The sequence below is a fragment of the Colletotrichum chrysophilum genome (genome assembly GCF_026319265.1).
Source record: "Colletotrichum chrysophilum strain AFK26 chromosome Unknown scaffold_38, whole genome shotgun sequence".
Lineage (NCBI taxonomy): Eukaryota > Fungi > Ascomycota > Sordariomycetes > Glomerellales > Glomerellaceae > Colletotrichum > Colletotrichum chrysophilum.
The window spans coordinates 260,747-284,850 of record NW_026517325.1 but is presented as its reverse complement, the minus strand read 5'-3'; the positions used below and the strand labels follow the sequence as shown (position 1 = coordinate 284,850).

Below are 24,104 nucleotides of genomic sequence, written 5' to 3'. Positions count from 1 at the left end.
CGACATTATCATTAGGTGATTCGGCTCCACTTCCCCGTAACACAAACTCACGATACGTGCCTCCTCCCCCCGTCTCCCCCAGCCGGTTGCGTATTCCGGCGCGTGCGTCTGAGGAGGGGGGGAAGGAAGGAGACGGGGTCAATCAAACATGAAGATGGGGTAATCACAAACCTCCCCAGATTTTCCAAAAAAGACAAGATTCAGGCACATGTACATGCACATACGCGCACACATACGAGAAACGGACGCCCGCTGCCGGGACCTTCCCTCAACTGCCGTCAAGTCACGTCACGCCTGGACCTCAATCTCAAGACGTACGGTCCCTGGTCCCGAATCACGCACAATCTTGTTACTAACACGTTTCTGAACTGCGTCGCTTCCATTGGCCTAAGAAAAGTTAAAAAGACAACACGTAGGCCATATGTGCGCTGCCATCGGTAACGCTCTCGCAAAGCTATGCATCTCATACATTTCATGACCAAGAAGAACCAAGGATTGTGGACGAGACAAACTTGAGAAACAACAGCCATGCCACGCCAAGCTAATACGAACCGTTCCGTCTCTTGTAGACATGCAGGATTTCCAACACAAGCTTCGAAAAGCAGAAAGCCCACTCACACACAGCCGTCTCTTCCACGTGTCTTTCAGGCACAAAGGCACAAGAAGAATCCTCTTGGAAGAAGCAAAAGGTACCAACACTTCTGTTGTTACTTTCTCGCAAACCCCGAGTCAAGCTCCCGTTGCGCTCCCGTAACTATTACCTAACTACATGGGGGGTGAAAGCGGGCGTACGCAAGTTCCCACGATGGAGCACAAAATGACCCAACATTGCACCAAACTTGCATGCTACCTTTCTGCAAAAGAAAGTGACCAATCGCCTCGCAGAAACGATGCCACGCAATCTCAAACGCTCGCTCGTGATGCCTCATATATGCGGATGCCATGCTTAGAAAGCAGTTAAAGAGGCTGCCGCCTGAGACCAAGTAAGAAGGAAGGAACAATGTTGGCCAAGATATTTCACACGGACTCAGCTCCGATGCCGCGACTATGGATGCCGTCAGCCGAGACGTGATGAAGGAGGCTGGTTTCGCTCGAGGGCCACTTCCGGTCCTGGAACATCCGAGTCCCACTTTGTCCGCCGCCGGCCGATCTGGACCTCACAGCGGACCTCTCCTGACGACGAGCCATCTTACGCAGTAGGAGATCAACACCAAGCAAAGACCGCTCTCATAGACAACCACGACAGCACCGTGAAGACGATATCTCTCAAGAAGAAAGATGGAAACTTTTTCATGCAGAAAAATAAACAAAAACTTTTTTTGATCCCTCCTGTTTTTCCCTGTGCATCATCGTACGTGATGGGTTTGAAAGGTTTGAAAGACAACATAAACGCCATTAAAATCATGATGAACAGGCTTTCTCTCCTCATAGCCCTCCTATCCAATGTACAAGAAAAGGTTTCAGAGACGAGTGCTACAGGCCGCCAACCCAAACCACCGTTTTGGGGTATTTCCGCCGCCGAGACTGTGTCCTATATTCGAAAAAAAAAGATGTGAAGGAATTGATTGTACTTTTATGTCGTGATCGCATTTCCCGTAGATGACCGCGGCGCGGGTATTGGTGCCATCTTTTAGAAACGTTTCGATGTCCCCGTCGCTTTGTTGTGATTAAGGACGCTGCTACAATGCTTCGCCCGTTTAAAAACAATCTCGCCGTCCGAATGCTGGTTTTTGGTCGTCGTGTCGCCCGGGTATCGAGTGTTTCGCTCGCCACAACCTCCCAAATAAAATGATTACTTTTTCTTTTCTTTTGCAAAAACAATAAAACAAACGGCCAGAGGCCGTGATGAGACTTTCTTTTCGTGGTCAAAACCATTTCCTTCCCCTCCAAATCATCGGATGGCTACACCAAGCTGTATCGCTGGCGCTGCAGGTTCGATCCGTCGGGGGCGTAGGGTTACCTCATGTTGCTGGTGTCGAAAGAGAATTGTGAAGGGAAGGCCATGCTGGCACTCAGCCCAAAGGGATCCCAGTCGATGCCAGTGTCCAGGAGCTGGGTCATGGAGGGATAGGCACCGCCGGTAGTCTGGGCTGGCTGAGCAGACTCGGCCTGGCTCGTCATGTGCTGGCCCGGTCCAACGGAGTTGGGGGAAGCCATCATGTTTTGTGGCGCGTCACCGGAGAAGTTGTTCGGGTACGGGCCGGGGCCGCTCGGGGTGTCGATCTCAGAGTCCTCAATCATGTCTGCTGGAGCATCATATTCTTGCTCTATACTCATGTTAGAAAACCGAAAAAAACACGGAGATGGCTTTGCTTACCGAGCTGCTCAATGTGGTTCTGGAACGCCGGGGTCGGGTAATATGGACCGTTGTTGCCGACTCTCGGGGGGCCGCCGGACATCATGTGAGCCCGGGCAGCCGGGTTCATCGGGGCCATTGGGCTAAGCTGTGACTTCATAGAGGGAGCCATGGTACGCATCGGGCCGTTCTCAGAGGCCGCCGGTGAGAGCGCCGGCTGGCTGCCATACGGGGCCGTGTTCGTCGGAGAGTTGGAGTGCGACGAAGGCGTCGGGCGGGTCTTGGGGGACGCCGCCGAATGGCCTCCCTGTATTGGCGGAGGGAGCGGGCTGATACCGGGCTCAAGCTTCGGAGCGATGCTCGAGTTGGATCGTCGAGACTGGTGGTGACGGTTCAAGATGGCCCGCTGAATAGGCGGAGGCTGAACCATGTTCTGCGGAGCATGGGTCGGTCCCAAGCTGGGGCTGCCCGTTTTGGCTCGAAGCTCAGCTTGAACATCGATGCCTATGACTGATAAGTAAGGGTCACTTGAGATAAGACATTGCCATCTTACCCTTCTCGAGAAGGATACGTTCAAGCAGAGAGTTCTTGTAACGCAGCATCAGACACTCATCGGCAGCCGTGCGATGAGCAGCCTGCAGGTTGTGCAGGTTGGACTCATGGACGCGGATGGCCTCTTCGAGTTGCTTGATGTACTCGGTTCGACGCTCACGGAAAGCAGCCTGAGCCTGGCGGTTACGCTGCTTACGCTCCTCGGACGTGGCGTAGATCTTGGGGTACAGATTAGCATTCGGTCGGGGTAGGAGATAAGACCAAACAAGGTTTCGTCCCAAGTGAAACCTTAAGATTGTGTGACACAGACAAAAGTCTGGGGAAATATGGTGTTGAGCCCGCAGTAGGTAGATAGGGAGTGAAAACAGATGACGAGAAAAGATTGACTCACGGGTTTGCGACCACCCTTCCGCTTGGGCTGCTGGTTCTCGGGGGCGGCATTGGCGTTGTTGCCAGTGCCGTTAGTCGCAGGTTGCTGTTCGGCCTCGGGACTAGAGCCCGTGGTCTCGGGAGTGTCCTCCTTGACGGGATCTTTGTTGTCGATGGACATCTTATCTGCCATTCCTTATCTCGTCCGGGGGTAGTTGAGGCAGCTTGCCGGTCGGCAGCGGCAGCGAGGACAGCTGCAGCAAGCACGGTAGACCGAAAGAAGGGTAGAGAGGTATCTCTCTAGGCGTTGAACGCGGCCGTTGTGACGTCGGGCGTTCCACACTCCAGCCCTATGATGTTCTGGAAGGTGTTCGTGTATGGGTGTTTGCGCGTGCTTGCGGGCGCAAGAGAGATGACAAGCAGGGACGGGGCAGTAAACAATTGCCCGAAAAAGGGATATCCGGGGGAAGAGATGGCAGTGGCGCCAGCGAGCGCCCGCACGGGAATTGGGGCGAAACCGCCAGCGTGGTAGACGGAACCTGAGAGGGTGGGAAAAATCTACGCAGGCGCAAGATAAGGTACAGAGCGCTGCGCTGCTGAGACTGTGACTGGGGGGAGAGGCATCCAAGCGGGCGCAATTGAGCTTCAGTTGAATCTTTGACAGTTATTTTTTGCCAGCCCAGAGATAAGGGATGCAGCGATGAGAGGTTGCAGTGTGTAAGGAAATGGAAGAGAGCGGCGGTCTTTTATGTAATGATAATAAACTGCGAGCTCGAGGGGGGGCGCTCTCCAGCCATTCGTCGCCCAGACCCAGCACCACCGAACAGGGCCGCCGGCGTGGGAGAGAGGGGGTGCGCAGAGGGGAGGGGCGTGAGCAAGTTGAGGGATGGGCTTGGGATGGACCGTCGAGTGTGTGGGTGGAGGGACGGTGGAGGATTGGAAGAGGGGATTCAAGGAGGAGGGAGGGGGGTGTGCAATGGAATGGGGTAGCGGACACTCACACACACAAACACGCTCCCACTCTTTCTCTCTTCGCACACTTGCAACAAGTGCGAGAAGACACGACGGGAGGAGGGGGGGTATGTGTGGGGATGATCAGACCCTGTAGCTGTCTGTCTGTAGGCCAAGCTCTCGCCCAGGTCGATGTTCCTGTTAAAAAGGACGGTATGCTCTGCTTCGGAGAGCCCACACACGTTAACAAGATGGAACCTGCTTGTCTCTCCTCTTTCTTCCCTTTCTCTCTTCCCTTTGGCTCGTCTTCGGACGGGGGTAAGGAAATTCAAGCTGGCAGACAGGCTGGCTTGGCTTGGCTTGGCTGGCTGGACTGATCAGTTGGTTGTCCGTCCCGTGTGCCTCCCCACGTTTTGATGCAGCTGCAACGAGGGCAACGTTTTCTGGAGGACGTGCGGGCAGGCCCAGGAGCGTCAAGAACCACTGCGCGGAGATGGTGGCCACCCCCAACAACCTGAGAGGTTGGCTGAAGGAGAAAAGAGGATTTGGGGTCAGCAGCAGAGACGATGGACCGCGTGGTGTCTATCCTTCGGCAGAGCCAACCAGCAACAAGTCGTGGAACCCGGGCAACGACCAGGCCGCTCACGACGACGGTGATGGATGGATGGATGGATGGACGGCTGCGCGACGGTTGCTCCAAAAAGGTAACCCCAAGAAGGGGATGAGGCGAACGTGAGCCTGGTGCTGGTGCTGGTGCTGGCGGATGTCGTCGGTTGCGTATCGTGCAGCAGACAGAAGAGGCCAGCAGACGAACAACTCAGCTCGTCTCGCTCGACAGAGATGCAGCTTCACTGATCAGGTCGCGCGGCTGCTGCGCCAGCCCAGGAACCCCGCTTCTGACGGTGGAGGGTTTGGTTTTGGTCGTTGGGGTTCGTTCGTTTTCCTGCGGCGTGATGATGGTTCGCCGCGCGATGTCCGTCGTAGCGTTGTCTCGGCCTACTTGTCGTTCCAGTCGTAGCTTTTCGCTGGCCTGCACTGTCTCAACGGCGTCTCTCGTCTTTCGTCGTCGACTTCTCACGGGATTGACGTCAAACACAGCGTCGAAAACAGAGGAGATTCAGTAGTTGAAGAGTCCGAAAAGCTTTTCAAAACCCCTTCTGGCCAAGGCAGGAATATCGGGGTGGGACTGGTTATATGGCTTTGGGGGCGGGTACTTGGCTCCAGGTAGCTTTCGCAGTCCTGGTGTTAACGCGGCCCCCAGACCACCCCTGGCGCAAACCGTTTCCTGCCTACCTCATTTTTGTGGCACACGCACGAAGCATTAACATGAGGCTTCTGGCCGTGGAGAGGGTGGGAAGCTGGCCAGAAACCAAGGCATTTGCCTCGTTCACCAAAGTGGGCAATTATTGGTCCAGATGCTTCTCTTCTTCCAAGGCCATGGCTGCCATCGACGGCTCCTCTCGAGACCTTGGGGACTGGTCCAATACCAAACTAAGATTGGAGGGTACCTTGGGATGGGATGTGGCTGTCCAGTGCGCCCTATTGCATAGTGGTATCCCGTCGGTGTTGTGCAGCAATAGCAGCTTTTCCTTCGACCACCGGGCTGCCTGCCGTCACGTTCCTGACCCGAATTTTGTGCATCTTGCGGCATCCGACTGGGACCTGCCCGCGATGAGACTTGGCTCTAAGGTTCACCATTGAAAGCTCAGGGAAGGCGTCATTTCGGGGAACCTTGTTGACATTCAGGACAACCAGAAGCTGTCGTCGTCAGATCGCTGCGGCAAGGGTTCCAAAGAGGCAGGCCTGCCTGCCAAAGTTGGACATGAACCGCAACAATTGCTCCAAACCAATTCAAATTGCTGACTCAAGGATCCAGCGAGAGCTTCTGCATCCGTGGTTCCTCGCGAAACTCGCAATTAGCCAGCGACAGACACAGAACGGCTCAGCAGATCGATATTGTGACAGCCTAGCCAAGCCCAGGTCGTGCAAGGACCGACAGGCAAAGAGATCCCTCAAGGATCCGCGCGTTGAATGATAAGGGGGCGGTATTTATATGCACCGTGATGCGCGATGGGCGACGATAGAGTGTCTCTTTTGGCCCGTTCCACTGTTCAAGCCTGGGTAGTGCGCCTCAGTGATGAACCTAGAAATGATGCAAGCGTTGAAAAATTCCATCAACCATCAGGTCAATCTCGCAGCCTCCGAACCGGAGGCTCCCCCACAAGCCTTTCCTTGCGTGGACGAAAAGACACCCAGATCACGGACGGGCTCTCTCGTCGAGCATCAAAAACGACCATCCTTGGCATGCAAGAGGTCATTTCACCAGACCTTTCAGACGTAGGACGTCCCAGGCGTATTCGCGGCAGCCGGTGTTGCTGGCGACTGGTCGATTTTGGCGGTCATCAGACGAAACTGGGGCCGGGCTCTGAACTGGAGCGGAGCCACGTTCGCATCGAACAAATTTTCAGATCACCTGAGCTCCAGCCAGCATCCGGGAGGCGGAGAGCTTCCAGCTGTCGTCCAGTTGCGAGGCACCCCCAAAACCAACGCCCCTCCACCAGTCCAGGTGCAGTTGGAGGCTTGGGGTACCTGTAGCGCATGTACCTCGGGGAGAGAAACGTTAGCCTGGCCAGAGAAACGCCATGTGCGTTTGTTGACGTCCACTGAAAATTGTTGGTCCTCGAGGAGAAGGAAACACGTCGGGAGACAACAAGTGTCCAGAGAAAGGCTGAGCAGGATGTAGAAAAGACGCCGAGTTGATTTGAGGTCGGTCCAAGGCTCGCCCCATTGACTCCATTGATGATCGCCAGGCTGGGCGTTTCGACCAGCAGACGTGCGGTTGATGACGCTGAAGCGCATTCAGAGGTGAGCCCAGGCCCTTGAGCGGTGCCGCGGTAGCGACTCCATGATCCGCGACGGGAGCAGCGCAAGTGCCGTAGCAGCAACGGCGGCACTGGAAGCGGACAGCGTGTTAAAGACGGCGGCCAGAGTCTGGACTCAGTTGTAGGCTGCAGGCTCAAAGCAGATTCTCGCGCTGGACAAGCCTGTAGCGTTGGATTGCATCCCTGCGAACTGTACGGTAAGGCGACGTTAGCGACGCACTAACGGATGCTTGCCTCAGATCCTTGGACTGTTGAAGAGAGAAACTTGTATCTCCGCGGAGTCGTCTCCAACTCTTCTTTTCGGAGGTCTTCTCCAACTAACTGCCTGCCTTCGTAACGTGACGCAGGGCGACGTGATTGAAAAACTTGGTGTGGTGGCCCTATCCCGGTGCAGGAAAGGCTATTCGACGTTGCGGCGGCCAATAATTGTCGGACTCGACCCTCCCGGAGCGCTGCGCCGATGGTTACGGCAGGAACCGAGCAGTCGGGAGAGGTGAGGTGATTGACGGTGTTTCGTCACATCCTCGTCTGTGCCGTGAGGTTGAAATAATTTTCACCCATCCTTCATGCCCGGAGGCCGCGATGGCACTGAGGTCATCCATCCTCCGGTCTCGGGATTGGACCGATCTCTCTCCCATCTGACTTTCTGTTCGAGGCAACCGATGTTCGTCCTTTTTGATTTCTTGGGGGCAGCAAGTCCGACGCCAAGCCTGCTCAAGGTTTGTTGCAGACAGCACTTGTTGAGCTGGCAGGCGATCTCGAACGTGCGCAGTTGCAATTGCCAGTGACACTTTGGGTGCCGTCTGGGCTTTGGCGCCGTCCGTTCGCACCGTTCATTTTCTCCGTTCGTTCTAAGCCGTTCAGCTGACCGTCTTGGACGAAATGGCCCTAGCGTCGGATCGGGGTCCAAAGGCATGGCCCGAGCTTCCACTTGCACGTCCATGATCCATCTCTCAGTCTCGGTGCAGAAAGAGGAAGAAGACGAGGCAAAAAAGTGGAGAGGTCTTTTTCTTCCAGAAAACTTCTAGTCTCTCCGACTGGCCTCCGAGTCCGGACGTTTTCCGCGCCCTCAAGGTTCTCACTCATTCGCCGTGGCATCCGAACATCGGAAAGCCAATCATCTGACACGAATGCAAAAAGGCCTTTGCCTGCCCGGCGTCGCATTACAGACAGCAACACACCATCAGACATTTCCTCTGCCCTTTTTTCCCTCTCTTCCTTTGCTCTTTTGCAATGCATCAGTACGCATCCAGGCTCCCGTACACTACGCGAGCCCTAGGGCGGGGCATTCCGCTAGTGGACCGCAGCTGTGGATAGATTCCTCAGATGCAAGCCGTGTCGTTTCATTGCCCCTTTGGGCCAAACCCGTAGAGAGGGGTGTGTTCCCGACCGTCTGACTTACTGAGAGAGCTGGCCGCCGGCCACCCGCCATGTCAACACCTGGCGGCGCCGTTCAAAAGTCCTACAAACACGAACGTGCCAGCTGCGTTGCGGTTACGTAGCGGTCAGGTGATGCTGTCCCCTGTGACTCACGAGGGTTCCGCGGGAATCGCAGACAGGCTGACCCGGATCGTGATCTTCAGAAGAGAGTGTGGAGTGCCCGGGCGTCGACATCTGCAGTAATTAGACATCAGACATTCCATTGGCACCTTTGGTCCGTCACGATGCTTGGCTTGATGCCTCACAAACGTGTTCGGGATGAGTCCGGCGTCCTGCCAAGCTCATGATGCCGCCGGGTCCGAAAGTCCTTCAAATGTGAAACCATGTCCGCGGCGGGATGGAAGACGTAACGAAGCGGCGGTCCGAAGACCGCTGAGCCTGATGTCTTCGGGGCGTGTGTCGTAAGTTGAGTCTCTCAAAGCTGGGATGAGTCGGACAAGTGTGTCGAAGATGCTTGGAGAGAGGAAAAAGTCAATTGCCAGCATGGACCGGAGGCGGGCATGCTGAGCTTTTTCAATGTCGTCCGGTTCCCAAACCACTGACGGAGTCTCTTGATTCATTCGACATGGAGTATCCATATGTGCAGAAAACCGCTGTCATGGAAATTGTGCCTCCTCGGATTATGCTTTGGTTGGGCCAGCTGCGACCAGGTGTCGGCTCTGAGAGTTGTGTTCAACAGAAACACGCAATCCGATCACTCAAACTCTATGCGGCTCTTCAAGTGTTCCAAATCCTTGTTATTCAATCTGTTCCGAAGATGAATCAACCAAATAACTTAACAGTCTTTCAATGCAATGGTCCAAGCAGCTTTTACTGCCCTTTGTCGAGTTGCCCGGCCTCTGTCAAGCTCGGTCATGCTCCGTGAAGACTATGTGCCTCCACGTCTGACTCGAGCCATTCCTTTCTCGGCCACGCCAACCCCAAACCAACTGCGCATTGTACCACACGCTCTGACGTGGCCTCCATGAGCTGCTTGATCGCGTAGCTCTCCAACAAATCAGCATCCGGCATGGTGTAGTGGTTAACATACTCCGCTTTCAAGCCGGTCCAATGGTCTGAGGCTCCGGAGAGCTCCGAGTTCGATTCTCGGTGTCGGAAACATGTCTTTTTGTATCATGTTTGATCGTGGGTTTGTGTTCAGTGTCCAATCTTTGATCCTGAACTGCGTGGAGAGGCATCTTTATGGAGACATGGCGCAAGGGTACTGGGTTGGGTTGTTGGAGAGAAAGAGATACTGACTTAACTCAGGCTTAATGATATCGCGACATGTCAAGCATCAGTCGAAAGGCAGATAAAAGAAGACAACTCCATTGCATTCTGTCACCAAACATTACTCTCTTGTTGAACAAAGAATCTCGATGAGGCGATGTGGATTTGACTTTATGAGCCAGATGCGGGAGGTTATCCGCTATTGATTTGACAGCCAACGAGCATCAGATCTATGTGTGTCAATAATCTGTGAAGAAATTGAGGCAGCCACCACCAACTGAAGGAAGAACCTTGGATCATCCCCTCTGCATGATGGATCGTCGGGTTATCTTCTTCATCTACCTCTTTCCCAGGCAGCCACCTCCGAGCTTCGTCGGCAAACATGCGCGCGGTCTGCATCGCTCAATTCGACAAATCTGACAACACGGCACACGACAGGATCAGCTTCCCTTACTTCTCGGTTGTAGACTTTTGTGATTTGACTGGAGCCTCGGCATGGATGTGATGGGTGTTTGTTAATGTTATCATCCTTCGCATCTCGTGCAACCTGCTGTTCAACTTTTCCGAAAGCCACTAAACACATGGAACTGGGACGGAGATGGTGTCAACTGCAGTCTTGAGATGATTACACAGAGGCGTAAAACTTTACTGAGTCTTTGTGTATCCCTTCCAAGCTCTCTGACCCATATCTATGGCCGTGTGTTCGCAACTCACAAGACGAGATGGCTGCGTGCCCATTAAACCGGGCCCTCCATGTGTTGTCCGAGCCGGTCAACGTATAATATAGAGCTGTGTTCCTGGCTTCTATCCTTTGACTCCTAGATCCACCGGAAACGCACCTATGCACGGGGCAAGAAAACTCCACTGCAGACGATGTCGGGTTTTCCGTCGTTTCTTCCCTGGTGCATCCAGTATCGTTCTTCTTCTGGACTGTCACCATTGGGAGCTTATCGAAGGTTTAATATCTCAATCTTTCCGTTGCTACCGTAGTCAAGACGTATAATACTGGAAGTTATGGGCGAACTCTATGCACTTGTGAGAAAATCATGCCCCTCGAGCAAGAGCATCTTGAATGTGATACCACGAAGCTTCCACGTGAGTTGGCTTAAATTTATTCTGAATACGATGTCTACGCTCCATACCCCCGCGCCAAGTTGGTCGATGTCGCCTCAGTGATTAGCATTCGGAAGAGGCGTCGTCTCTAGAAAGGGCCAAAGTCCCAGGAGGACTTTTGTCTGCCGTATACCCATTGTACTTGAAGTACCATTGAGCTTCGTTCAGGTGAACCATGCAGTCCCGTAGACGTCATGTCCAGTTTCCTTCCTGCCAGCAGACTCGATCGAACCTTCCAACGTCTCCCACAGATATCTCACATCTGGCCTCGAAGTGATATTACAACTTGATTCAACAAGATCACAACAGGCTTGTGCCTTCCTAATTACCGCTAGATATCTGCCCACCCCCTGACTCGATCGACTATTTAAACCTCCATTCCTTCGCTGAACAGTCAAGAAGTTGATTCACATTCAACAACAACAATAACCTACGCAACTCGTCACATTGGACATCAACTTCGATCAACTCCACCACTCACCTTACAAGATGAAGACTCAGACCAGACGTGATGGCCCTCAAGAAGTGAAGGAGACCACGAAGTCCAGCGCCGCGAGCATTCAGGGGCAGGCAGGCTCGCCCGAGTTCTACAACGATGTCTGGGCGCACCATCTAGAAATGCTTCTCGCCGAACAACCAACTCCTCCAAGCGCCTTGAACCAATTGACTCCTCCAACCATATATTCCGCCTTCCACCCGCCCGCAACCGACTGGCCAGCCGATTGGTACTAGATGAGGAAACTTCGGCACCTCATAAGAATGGCCTTTGATTGCGTACATGGCTTCAATGCCTTGTTTGCACACATTGCCGGTAATCTGTGAGTAGCCAGCCGTCCCATACTCTGATGACAGTTGACGGAACACTGACATCTGATATGATAGGCCTGGAGATAGCCCAGGATGAGCTAAGATTGAAAAGATAGAGAGCAAGAATGACGGAGAGGTGCTGGTCTGCGAGTGGAAGTTTCAGAACGGGCGTGAGATGGAGCTGAGAGGTAGGCGTCAGATTGAGCAATATGAATACGAATTAAACCCGCGAGACCTACACATCTGGACCGTGACTGCTGATCGATGCCATAGGTGATGTTCACGTTCCTTCCATCCTGTCACCTACATTCTTCACCTGGTAATATCTAGTTCTAGCTGCGAAGGTGCGAGTGATATCGCTGCCTGCCGTCAGGTACCCGTGGTTTCTTTGGGGATATCCAATTTTGCGCCAGCGATTGACTTCTCTTTCTTTTTCAACACAAACACATCGTCCCCACACCCACTCTAAAGAAACCATTCACATTCCCCCGAACAACTCTTCAATTACAACTCAACATTCACTTCCCAACAACCCCGATCCAGCCAAAACACCAACTCAACATGAAGACCACTGTTCGCCGCGATGGCCCGCAGGAGCCTCCCAAGACTCGCTACTCCCCTTTCGACAGTGAGGTTCTTCTTCAGAATTTCGCTGCGCAAAACGACCGGTGGATCAGAGCAATAACTCATCCATCCTGGTGGTCGATCCTGGAACTGAACGTGAAGCCTCTTACCAGACGCAAGGCCAGCCAACCTCAAGCTCGGCTTCCCGCCACTGCCATCCTTGGGTAACAATGTGGACCACCCAAAGACGGAAGGACAGCCGCCAGAGCTTCGCAGGCAGAAACAGTTCGCAAGGCAATGCTTGGGTCTTCTCTACGTCACATGGCAACCGAAGTATTCTGCGACGATTCTTTCTGACCTAGACGATGTCTGATGTAGGTCTTCTCTAGCTCTATCTTGCAGGACTTTCCGCCGGATACAAGAAACTGACTAAGTGACCACAGAGTATCAGACGGGATGGCTGCAACGGGAGGAAGGGCAGACAAGGGCGCATTGGATTGAGGACAGAGAGTGGTTAAGATGGAAATCGAGTATCAGCGGGGGTCAGCTACCTAACAAGACACCAATCTTCAAATCGAATAACGATTACGCTATGCATACCACACAAATCCAAAGAATTGAAAGCCAGAGAGACGATGATATCGACCCTGCCCGCAAAAGGACTTCTTCAGGGAGATCCGTCTCTTCACGGCAGCTAAGCGTGACCAACAGGATGCTCCAACTCACAGAAGAAGTGATTGTAAGACCAGAGTGAAACTGCAAAGGAATCGGGTTCCGGAGCAGACTGTCCTTCAAAGAATGTGGCCGTCGAACACGAGACAAGGCTAGATGGAGCATGTTGGACAGATTACCAGCCAATAAAATCACCAGATTAAAGCTGATGGATATCCTGCTAGAACATCCAGCGAGCCTTTCCTATCCCATAGTGGCAATTCTGTTCTAAATCTTAGCCTGTTGTATGGAATGCGGCAACGAGCATCTTGTGTCGTCATCTACTAGCATAGTGCTGCATCTGGAACTAGCCGGAAGGCCAGCATTCCGCACCATGAGCCTCATTCTGGGCGAATCATCTACTGTTGAGACGTAACCGGAAGAACGAGAGGCTCAAATTCGGTGTTTTGGCGTCAAGCCACGACTTCTATCGCATGTCCATATTTTATACGTTTATCTCTACCATGCCATCCGAATCATCCTGCAGCCGGAGTGTTTGTACAGTGTGTGTTCACAAGGCAATTGACGCTACATTTTGGCGAATTTGACTTCGAGTCGCGTCTCTCAAGCCCAGGCGGGAAGATCCAGTTCCTCGGAGCCGGGTAGACTTTCGCTAATCTTCAGCCTTGCTGGGCTCTTCGTAGCACCCATCCATGGAATACAACACGAACCTTTGGAGTCTCATGCTGCGTCATTATGAAGGTGAAAACGATGCGGCAGCCCGGGCTAATCTTTCCCTTTCAGTCCCTTTCATCCTCGGTAGACAGCGTTTGCTCCCGAGACGTTGACCAATGTGTTTCGAACGAGGTTAAATGGAGAGAACCGGGAACTAGAAGTGTGTGGTCCGACACTGGCTTGCGTTGAGTTGCAGCCACCAGATAGTGGCGCTGCGCCTGTGAACGCATAGCCGAGGCTGGCTTTGTTGTTGTCGTGATCGCATCGTCCACTAGACTTTCCGTTCGCTGATATCTCTGAGTGGGAGAAGCACTGCCATCCAATCGAGCAGATGCAGCCACAACAGGAGGTGTCAATGTCACCGTCGTACTTACCGTGGCGTACAAAACAACGTGAACAACAACAAGCCACGTGAAACAACAGAGAGTTCGAGAAAGAGTAGACGTGGACCCCTAGACACGAGGTGCGCCTGCTCTGTTTGTTTGACCCACGAGATGTTCAGGGTGAACCCAAGGTGAACCCAAGCAAACACTGGGTGAAGGCACCGCGAACGGTAAACAAATGCGCCCAGAGTACGGTGCAAACACTGTCCGGATTGCGGCAGCCCCACTTGATCACCCAAGGCCCGGGGCGTGGAGCTTGGGCCGTCACTGTTTTTCTACCTCGAACGGACCAATCGAAACAAAGCAAACGACTGTGGAATGTAAACAAACGGCAGCCCCTCCAAGCACTCCCCCGTCGCGTTCTACGTACCCAACGCCGAACCTGTGAGCCACACCCACTTTCACTCTCGCCTGACATCATCAAATCTCTCACAGAGTCTCTTCCCAAGGACCTGGCTTGATCGACGATTTCTTCGTCTTGACCATCACCCATACTAACCTGACAGCAACATCAAACCGAAGTCGACGATACCCTCACGGAGCAGCAATCCAACATGACGCCGCCTCGCCGTCGTTCGGCCCGGTTGGCCAGCGGTGGTGCGAACACGCCCAAGGTAAGACAATCCGACCGCCAGCTGTAAACAAACGACTCGCGGGCCCCGAACTAACGTCCTTTTTCTTTTTTAGCCCAAGGCCAAACAGACTCTCGCTTCCGTCGCCGAGCGAGATGATACTCCTCCCTCTAAATCTGTCGCTGAGAGCTTGAATGCCCTCGTCGTCCCCGATCACGACCCAGCCACGCCTTCCTCCTCTTCTCAACTGAAGGCTCCCCTCTCGGAGATGCACCCGAGCAAGGTTCACCCTACCGTCGCTCCTCCCTCCGCTACCTGGCTTGGCTTCAGAGATATGAAGCCTTCTGATAAGACTACCGATACTCAGGCGACGCCCTCCAAGACGTCTGGCGTGCCTGAGTCGCCCTTTACTTTCCGCGTTGATCAGCCAACTGGAGACACCGGCTTGAGCAACGATGCCCAGCGCATGATGAATGAGCTGCGCGAGGAGGCCGCTAGAATTAAGGCTGAGCTGCTGGCTAAGCGCGAACTCGAGAGGGAGGACGAGGAGCTGAATGGACGAAGAATCGCAAAGGCGAAGGGCAAGTCGAGCCGCTACAGCGCTGCTCACATGGCCGAGTTCAAGAAGATGGACTCTATCGAGGGTCATCCTTCCGCTTTCCGCGCCCAACCCGGCCGCGTCACTCCGCTGAAGAGTTCCCTTAAGCGCTCGCAGTCCAAGGCTAACTTGGATGATACTCCCACTCAACCTAAGTCTAGCCTCAAGCGCTCCCCCTCAAAGGCCAACCTCGACGACACTCCGAGCCACCCCAAGTCGATCCTCAAACAGCCTTCTAAGCCCAACTTGCTGGCCGCTGGTACACCCAGCCAGAAGTCGAGCCTCAAGCGGTCTCCGTCTAAGGCGAACCTGGACGACACGAACTCGAACGAATCCAAGAAGACATTGGCTGGCCCTCACCCTAGGGCTCGAATCTTTGCCAACCTGGAGCCTCCTTCGTCTGTCAAGCGTGTTCGCCAGCGCTTCGAGGACGATGCTTCGACGGCGCGTCCTACTTCTCGCGATGGCAGCTCCCTTCCGCGCCCCAAGTCTAGCGGTAATGACGCTCCCGCTGCCTCTGCGCCTACGCCTGGCCTTCGGTCCCAGCCTAGTCTGGCTTCGTTGACCAGCCCCACCAAGTCTTCCCTTGCTCGCGCTGCTGGCAGCAAGATGCCTCTGCCTAGCTCGCTGGTCAAGTCTCCCAGCAAGCCTGATCTGGGAAGCCTTCGAAAGTCTCCATCTAAGCCCGACTTGGGCGGCCTCACAAAGTCTGCCACCACTAACGATTTGAGTGCGCTGGAGAAGACAGCCGAGCTGAAACGCCGGATTGTGAGCCCAGGACGATTCGAGAGAGTCAAGTCTATTTTGCGAGGTGGAAAGGGCGCCTACGATAAGGCCAAGAGTGCCATCCCCCAGCCTGCGGCTGGTGTCGCGCAGACTCCCGCTCCCCAGGTCGCCATCGAAAAGGCACCGCCCGCTATTCCCTTCACTACTCCCCGACGCAAGCTATTCAAGAGAGTTGATTTTACTCCTGACACGAACCGCACTACCGACGTTCCGGACACGATCGCCCACAAGGCATTCGCCTCTGCTAACCCGATTCGTAAGCAAGGCAAGGTTCAGTATCCCAACCTCGATGCTATTCTTGGCAACAACGTCACCCAGAGAACCAAAGATGATGGCCTGTACCCTGACTTGACGATTGAGAGCCCGTCTACGAAGGCCGCAGAGCCCAGCGATGCTCTGCCCGCGACCGTCCCCGGAACCTTCACCTTCCGCAGCGACCATACCATTCGGTTCGGTAGCGCCTCTCCCACTGGATTTGGCTCGACTGCAGGACAATCTAGCATCCGTCATGTGCGTAGATCGCTCGACATGCCGGGTAGCTTCCCCAACGACTCCAACACCTTTTCCAACAAGGAGAACCGGTCCCCAATGCAGCTTCTCGCTGGAAAGCCCCACGGAATGACCAGCAAGAAGCGTGCTCGAGCGCGTGAGGAGGAAGGCGACCTCGAAGAGGCTTCTGGTGAGCGGGCTGGCAAGAGACGTAAGGCTGAGCCAGTCCCTGAGGGAGACGCTCTGCTTGCCCCCAGACTTATGGGAGCCACCCCCAACACCGTCGGCAAGAAGCCGCAGACTCCCCGAGTCATTGCTTCGCCGAGCCCTACTAAGAAGCGCATCGGCATGAGTCTCAGCCGACTGAACATGCTGGCCAAGCCGAAGATGCGCAGCTGAATACGGCATGAACTTCCACATGGAAATATTATGAGCCAGCACATTGCTTCGCGACATCGTAAAGGTGTTGCTGAATTGTACTATATGATGACGAATGGGGAGACACGCGGCTGTTTGTTGCATCAGGAGACTGATTGTTCTTCAACTCCGGTGTCTCAGGATCACACGAAAGGCGTACGACGGATGCTTTGATTTGCAGATTGATTAGGTTGGCAGAACCAGGGGGTGGTCGAGGATGGATTGGCCATGGCGTTGTTTGGTCCACATGTGTACAATATGATGGGCGTTGACAAGAGGATTGCATTTTGTGTTTGGTCTCGGTCAAGGTATCACCTCAACTGAGTTTTAGGTTTTAAAAGTTGCGCGCCAATGCAATGGCCATACGAGTTTGAGCAAATTTTTGTGCTGCCGGAAAGTGATTCGGGTGATGTGCAGGTGCTAGTGAGAGTATTCCTGCCCGAGGAACAATGCTTCGAGCACATGCCTGACAAGTCAACGTCCTACTACTGTTGAAGTTATGCGGCACTCCTCCCTAGGTAACATCACTTCATGGTCGATTCATTCTCTACCACACTTATCCGAATCATTAGACAGAAGGCATCACGGTCTTTGAACCACGGGGAGCATGGATTCGGCACGGGTTCCATTCACTTGTGCCTTTTGCTAGCAGCTCTCCGACGGCCCTCCACAGGTCCTAGGCCGTTCGGCCCGCCTCACCTGTTCATCTTGCTACACGGCCATCATCGACCTTGCGATATGCTGGGTTTGCGGCGAGATCGTCCTGCGCGGAGACGACTGTGTCAGCCTAGGCTGGTGCTTCTGGCATCGAGCATGCTACGGCTGTCTGTTCTATGGGAGCAAGATCATATACCGCGGGGTGCCGTTGTCGAACCTCTTTGACGACCACGGAGAGGACCATGACAGGGAAGGCATGCTAGGTAGGAGGAAGGGAAGAGAGGTTGATATCCCTCCGGTTTGCGTCGCTTGCTCCGTTGGCCTTGAGGGAGAAGACTTGGTGCAGAGTGGGCTGAAGAGGACCGAGAAGGTCGACGGCGGTCTTGGTCGCGTACGATGGGAGCTAGGTCAAGGGAAGACTGGGAACTTGGTGACAGCCCCGGCTGTAAGTGAACATTCGACTGATTGTTTTCGCTACTAACCGCTGAGTAGTCCATCCGTTCCGTCAGTCGAGACTCGTTGTCGGTGCGTCGAGCTGGGGAAGGATCCCGCGGGGATGTGCAACGTCCAGTGCCGCTGGATTCTACGATCTACGTCTCGGTAAACGACCCTTTGGAGGAGGAAACATTCAAACCAAGTCCAACGAAGCCAATCCCAACTTGGATGCAACCGTACCGACCCGTTGACCAAGTAGAAGAGCGTCCAGTAGTCAACAGTCCACTTCAAAGTCTGGTTGGATTTGCACAAACCCCAGAGACGTCGGTGTCTGGCGGCTCGACTGTGGGCACAATGGGGTCGCCAACGCCGACCTACCAGCCGACAACACCACAGTCTTCCTCGCCGTGCCCTTCGCCGATGTCTCTCCGCATGTGGCCACCGGACCAGCGACGTCCCCAGGCCCCCACTTGGGTAAGCAACGAACCTCTCAAGCGCCCGTCGTCCCGTCTCGGAGCTCGTCTTGGGGACCGTCTCGAAAAGACCGACACGACTACATCATCAGGCTACGTGACGCCCCCCGAGACCCCTGGCGAGAGAGAAGCACGACACATGACGCCGCCCCCACAACTAAGACGTGTCCGGCCCCGAAGCCCACTGGTGCCACCAGACTACGGACGCAGAGCTGTGCGTCTTGTGCGCCGCACACCGCCGCCCCAATCGTCCGAGTACCTGGAGCTGTACAACCCCATCCGGTCCCCTTCACCACGGCCGCGTGCCAGAGAGTCGGCCATGGTGGCGCTGAGGCGAGTCAGCAGGACGGCCAACGGTCTGGGACATTCGCGCGAGACACCAGAGACTGGGATCGATCGTGGCAGAGACCATAGAGACACGGAGAGAATGATGGCTGACGGCGCGGATTCGCCCCGCGAAGGAACGAGGAAGAAGATAGCTTGGAGGAGGGTATTCGGCGGCGCAAAGTGAGACGTAACGCGGGGTCCGATGTTGGACCCTGAGATTCATTGTCTAGGAGGTATCCTTACCAGAAGCACTCTAAAGTGTGGAATGCACCCGAAAATAGACAGCTTTAACCCGACGGCCATCTCAAAGTGCCATTAGCCTCGTGGGGTTATTCCCGGCTGTCCAAGGAATAAAGCCAAGGAAAGATTCCACCGTTGAAGTTATGCAGAGGGGTCAGCTAATATGACCAGGGTCCCGGACGGACACCCGCCAAACCCCTGTAAGACGGAGCCCCACACCTAGCTGAGGTGCCTGCCAGAAGGTGCCGCCGGCTCATCCCGCCAACAACCAGCCGAACTAAAACAAACCACCAACATCCATCCACTCGTCGCAAACCTCAGCCTCGCATCGTCGCATCGTCACATCCCACGGCATCGCATCCCCAACCCGCGAGCTCAATCACCGTCCCCCTCGCATACGAGCCCTCCACCTGATCCTTCAACCAAACACCCGCAAAGATGGCGCCAATGGACAAACCAACTCCCGCCGAACTCGAGCGTAAGCAACAACCTCTCGTCAACTCCTCGCGGCGCCCGCTAACCCTCACCCAAAACAGAACAGCTCAAAGACACGATCCAGGACCTGTACCAGATCATGGTTCAGGTGACAACCTACAACGCGAATCAAACCCCCACGGGGCCCGCCCTCGCCGACTCCGTCTCCGCGCTCTCCTCGTCCCTGCAGCGCGTGCACATGACCGCCACCGCCGGCGCGCCGCCCTCGCCCGACCTGCCCGGCGTCCTGCCCAAGATACCGCCCGAGCTCGTGCAGTACGTCGAGAACGGCCGCAACCCCGACATCTACACGCGCGAGTTCGTCGAGCTCGTCCGCCGCGGGAACCAGCTCATGAAGGGCAAGATGAACGCTTTCGCGCAGTTCCGCGACGTCCTTGCGGAGCACATCGAGAAGGGCATGCCTGAGCTGAGGGACGATGTTGGGAGGGTGCTCGAGGCGACCAAGGTCACCGGGAGCGGGCGGCCTGGAGGGAACTAGGTACGTGGAGAGAGTCGTGTTGGATAGACGGATGAATGGATGGATGGATGGAGACGATGGATAATTGATACCCAAAAGTCGTGACGACGCGACAAATCATACATTTATAGAGACTCACGAGTGTAAAACAATTAAAAGAATTGCAGCATGCAGTAGGCGACATAAAACTGCCCGAGACAAAGTCTAGAGTCCAATTACCAGGTGTGTGAACTATGCCTAACCTTGATGACATTGAAAAGCAATCCCCCGTAGTAGAGATATGCAAGACGCCTCCCAGCCCACCCCCATAGTTGTTTGGGAAAACAAAAACTAAAAAAAAAGACTGACGTGTACCCCTGGGTTTCTTTCTCTCTTCCTCATGAATTTGTGAAATTGGGTGTCGTAACTCTAACAAGAAAAACGCAGGTTTTGAAAAAGGGTTGGGCAAAAAAAGGGGGTGACAATCGATCGATGCCTTGGTAACGCCGCCGGTGTGTGACTTTTCTTGCGTCATGTCTATCCCGAAAAAAACAGATCATGGATGCCAGTCTGCAGTCGACTCATTCCCCGCCACGGAGCCGTATGCCCAGCTTCCGGGCCCCTAAGATGCAAATATACACGAATCCCACAGTTATCGCGGCCAGTATCAGGAGCTGCATTGGAACTAGGACCAAAGCGGCCACAATCCACACTCCGTACTGGCGTACCTTTTCCACAATTCGGCCACCTCTATCTTGGCGCCGCTTCATGTGGTTCTTCATCGTCTCTTGGGTGAATGAGCCGCCCGGCTTGCGTCCCGGCTTGGCCGACTCGTCGTAGCGTTCTGCTTCATCTTCCTCAGATTCGGATTGTCAGGTCGAGAAGTTGAAGCCGCGTCCACCGAACCCTTGGCCGCCGCGCGGGCGACCACCAGAACCGTCAGCAAACGAGAAGTGTGCACCGCCGCCGGGGAAGCCGCCTCCGTTGAAGCCGCCACCGCCGCCGAAGCCGCCACCACCTCCCATCATGTTGAACAGGATCTCAGGGTCGATGCCCCCGTGCATGCCGCCCATGCCACCCATGCCACCTCCCATACCACCGCCACCGAACATGTCGGAGGGGTCGATGAGGTCCTCACCACTGTCATAACGAGCACGCTTTCTGTAGAATGGTTAGCACTGGCCGAGTCGAAGTATGTTTAGACAGGCGACTTACTGAGAATCGCTCAAGGTTTCGTAGGCTTCACCGATGTCCTTGAAGCGCTCGGCGGCCTGCTCGTCGTTGGGGTTCTTGTCGGGGTGGTGGATGATGGCCAGTTTGCGGTATGCCTTCTTGATCTGGTTGTCATCCGCATCCTTCTCGACACCGAGGATCTTGTAGTAGTCCTTGCGCTGGCTCTTCTTGAGCTCCAGCTCGGCCTTGCGAACCTCCTTGGCGATGGTGCGGTCTTCGGGGTCGAGCTCCTGGATCGCCTTCCACTCACGCACAGCATCCTCCCACTTGTTGGCCTGGCCAAGAGCATTGGCTTTGGTCTTGCGGGCCTTGAGATATGTTAAGTCCAGGCTGATGGCACGCTCACAGTCGGCAATGGCATCGTCGTACTGCTTGAGCTTGATCTTGCAGAGCGCCCTGTTCTGCAGGATCTTGGAGTTGGTGCCGCGGTTGGCGGGGTCAACCTCCAGAGCGGAGGTGTATTTCTCAATGGCAGACTGCCATCGGCCAAGCTTGTAGTCCTGGTTGCCCTCCTCCTTCATGCGGTCAAGCTTCTGGACGATTCTCAGGTACTTGACGGCATCGCGCATATCGGGGTCGCAGCTGATAGCCTTGCGGAAGTGGCTGACGGCCTTGTCGTTCTCACCCTGGGCATACAGAGCACGTCCACGGAGCACCAAGGCCTCGGGATCCTGGCTGTTGCTCCTCAGCAGACTCATGGCAATGTTCTGCGCCTCGCCGAGGGCATTCACGGTGCCCATCTTCAGGTAGGCCTCGCCACGCATCAGTTGCCACTTGCGGGGCTTGGAAGCGCCGAAACCCAGCTGTCGCTCGGCCTGGTCCAGGGCGTGCAAAACCATGGAGCCGGCGGTGCCATCTCTCAGGGCGCTCTGGGCGGCGGTGATGTGCTTAAGCATCTCCCGGGCCGGAGCCTGGTCCTTCGCAGAGGGAGGCGGGTTGATGCGGCCGAAGACGAGAAGGGCCTCCTGGGGCTGTCCGAGACTGGTGTAGATGCGGGCCAGGCGGAGGAGAATCTTGGGGTTCTCGGGGTCGAGATCGGCGGCGCGGGTGCAGTCCTCGAGGGCGTACTCATACTGGGTGTTGGACATGTACGCGGCAGCGCGGTTGCTCAGGTAGGTGGCGGAATCGGGGACCAACTCGATAGCTAGACTGGACTTAGTAACTGCGGTGTCGCGGACTTTGCAACCGGCGGCAACATACCCTTGGAGTACTGGAGGATGGCATTCTTGTAGTCCTTCTCCTTGAAGAACTTGTTGCCCGCACCCTTGTAGGCCTCAGCCTCATCCTCGGTAGTGGGCACAGGGCTGGAGGGGTTGGACTTGTGAGGTGGGGGAGGAGGGGCATCGCCATTATCATTGCCGTTGACGTTTGTGTTGATGCCATTCGGTATGGGGACGGAGAATGAAGCCTGGGCGGAGGGTTGGGGGGCCGGGGCAGGAGAGGAGGAAGGAGCGGCGTTGGACTGGGAGGAGTCAATGTCCATGGCTCCGGGGGAGTTGCGACCGCTCATGGCTGAAAGGCGCTTTGCACGCTCTTCGGGGGTGAGGTTGAGGGGGTGAGTGTCGTAGTCGATCTTGCTGGTCCTGCGTGATCCGGGGTCTGTAGGGTGGCGGCCGAAAGTGCGGGATGTGCGCGATGACTTTGTCTCCCGAGGGCCTGGAGATGCGGGCTGGGAGGATTTTTTGGTGGGGGATTTCGTCGGCGAATGAGCCTTGGTGGGTGAACGGGGCTTGGTGGGCGACTTTGTGGGAGAGGAAGCCTCCGAGTTGGTGGGAGGAGGGAAGTGAGAGTAGGCTGGGGGGGCGTCGTAGTCGTTTTCGTCCTGGCCGGCTTGCTGCTTCTTGGACGACTTCTTTGCGAAGAGCTTCATTGATAAAGCAAGCACCCTCTGAGGGGAACCAAAAGAATGCGCGGGCTTATTTTTTTGGTTAATTAGGTAAGGAGGGTCGGCAGACCTCGATGCAAGGTTATGCTTGTGCCGGATTCCCCAAAGCGCATTAACGGGCCTAGTGAAGGAGCCGGCTGCAGCAGCAACTTTTTTTTCTGCGCTCAAGGTTCCTTTTCCTTTGGACCTTGGGTGCGCCCGGGTGAAGGCAGCTGTACCTTGTCTCGGGGAGCGGAATGCGGGAAGGGTTCGGATGGTGCAGGCAAGTGTTTGTCTGCTGCTTTAGGGGGCTGCAAAAGCAAAAGAAGCTCAAGAAAACAATAGAAAGTCGAAGAGCAGGACGAGAGAAGGAGGAAGAAGGAGTGAGAGAAGGACAGCGCGGGCTCTCGGAAAGGCGAGGTAGAGGTAAGGTGAGGGCGAGGGCGCGCGGAAGGAGAGGCGGGAAAGAGAGAGAGGAAGGAAGCCCAGGCAGGTAAGGTAAGGTTTAGGAAGAGAGGAGGCTCAGCCAGAAGACACACAGCCCATTGGCACTTGGGGAGTGGACACTGGAGGAGACTTGACTGGAGGAGGTGCTCGAGGAAGCCTGAGAGGCGGACAGGCAAAAGATAGAGGGGTAGGGGACGGGAACCCGGTGGAGGCAGGTAAACGTCGGTAAGGCAAGGTAAAAGAAGCCAAGGTGAGGCAGCAGCAGCAAGCAAGCAAAAGCTCAGTGGCAGCAACAATAGCTAGAGATGGAGATTGCACAAAGTTGCTTTTCAGATGTCATCCTGAGAGACGAAATAACGGAAAATCCCAAACAACAAGCGAGACGAGCCTTGCTCGCCCGGGGGACTTGATCGATTTATCAGCTGTGCACAATTTTTTTCTTCTTCCCCTTCCTGCCTCTCCTCTCTCCGTCTCTCTCTCTCTCTGCCTGCCCTGTACCTATGGATACGGGGGAGACGGAGACTGTACAAGGCCCTGGACGCCCATGTGCTCGCCTGGGCGTGCGTGATGTGGATGGACGGCCATGTATATTTTACATAGCACACAACCCAGCGCTGCCAATTACAACACTTTACACTCCATTATCCCCATGACACCAGCTGGCGGGGACTGCTGTTGCTCGC

The 24,104-nt window shown here is 55.0% G+C and overlaps 4 protein-coding genes and 1 non-coding gene across 5 annotated transcripts; 3 read left to right on the top strand and 2 right to left on the bottom strand.

Moving 5' to 3' along the window:
* Window positions 1-1,956: 1,956 nt before the first annotated feature.
* Window positions 1,957-3,398, bottom strand: COL26b_005615 (uncharacterized protein; the record flags this gene model as incomplete). The annotated part of the gene is made up of 4 exons (XM_053178455.1): window positions 1,957-2,267; window positions 2,318-2,800; window positions 2,850-3,066; window positions 3,240-3,398. The coding sequence occupies 4 exons, from the start codon at window positions 3,396-3,398 to the stop codon at window positions 1,957-1,959; spliced, it is 1,170 nt and encodes a 389-aa protein (XP_053037658.1).
* A 6,095-nt stretch (window positions 3,399-9,493) lies between these two features.
* On the top strand, window positions 9,494-9,588 carry COL26b_005614. The gene has a single exon. It is a non-coding gene; the product is annotated as a tRNA-Glu (tRNA).
* Window positions 9,589-14,506: 4,918 nt separating this feature from the next.
* Window positions 14,507-16,796, top strand: COL26b_005613 (uncharacterized protein; the record flags this gene model as incomplete). The annotated part of the gene is made up of 2 exons (XM_053178454.1): window positions 14,507-14,566; window positions 14,640-16,796. The coding sequence occupies 2 exons, from the start codon at window positions 14,507-14,509 to the stop codon at window positions 16,794-16,796; spliced, it is 2,217 nt and encodes a 738-aa protein (XP_053037657.1).
* Window positions 16,797-19,384: 2,588 nt separating this feature from the next.
* On the top strand, window positions 19,385-19,919 carry COL26b_005612 (uncharacterized protein; the record flags this gene model as incomplete). Its single annotated transcript, XM_053178453.1, has 2 exons — window positions 19,385-19,424; window positions 19,483-19,919. 2 exons carry the CDS (start codon window positions 19,385-19,387, stop codon window positions 19,917-19,919), a joined length of 477 nt encoding a protein of 158 aa, XP_053037656.1.
* An 830-nt stretch (window positions 19,920-20,749) lies between these two features.
* Window positions 20,750-22,980, bottom strand: COL26b_005611 (uncharacterized protein; the record flags this gene model as incomplete). The annotated part of the gene is made up of 3 exons (XM_053178452.1): window positions 20,750-21,038; window positions 21,093-22,254; window positions 22,311-22,980. The coding sequence occupies 3 exons, from the start codon at window positions 22,978-22,980 to the stop codon at window positions 20,750-20,752; spliced, it is 2,121 nt and encodes a 706-aa protein (XP_053037655.1).
* Window positions 22,981-24,104: the final 1,124 nt, after the last annotated feature.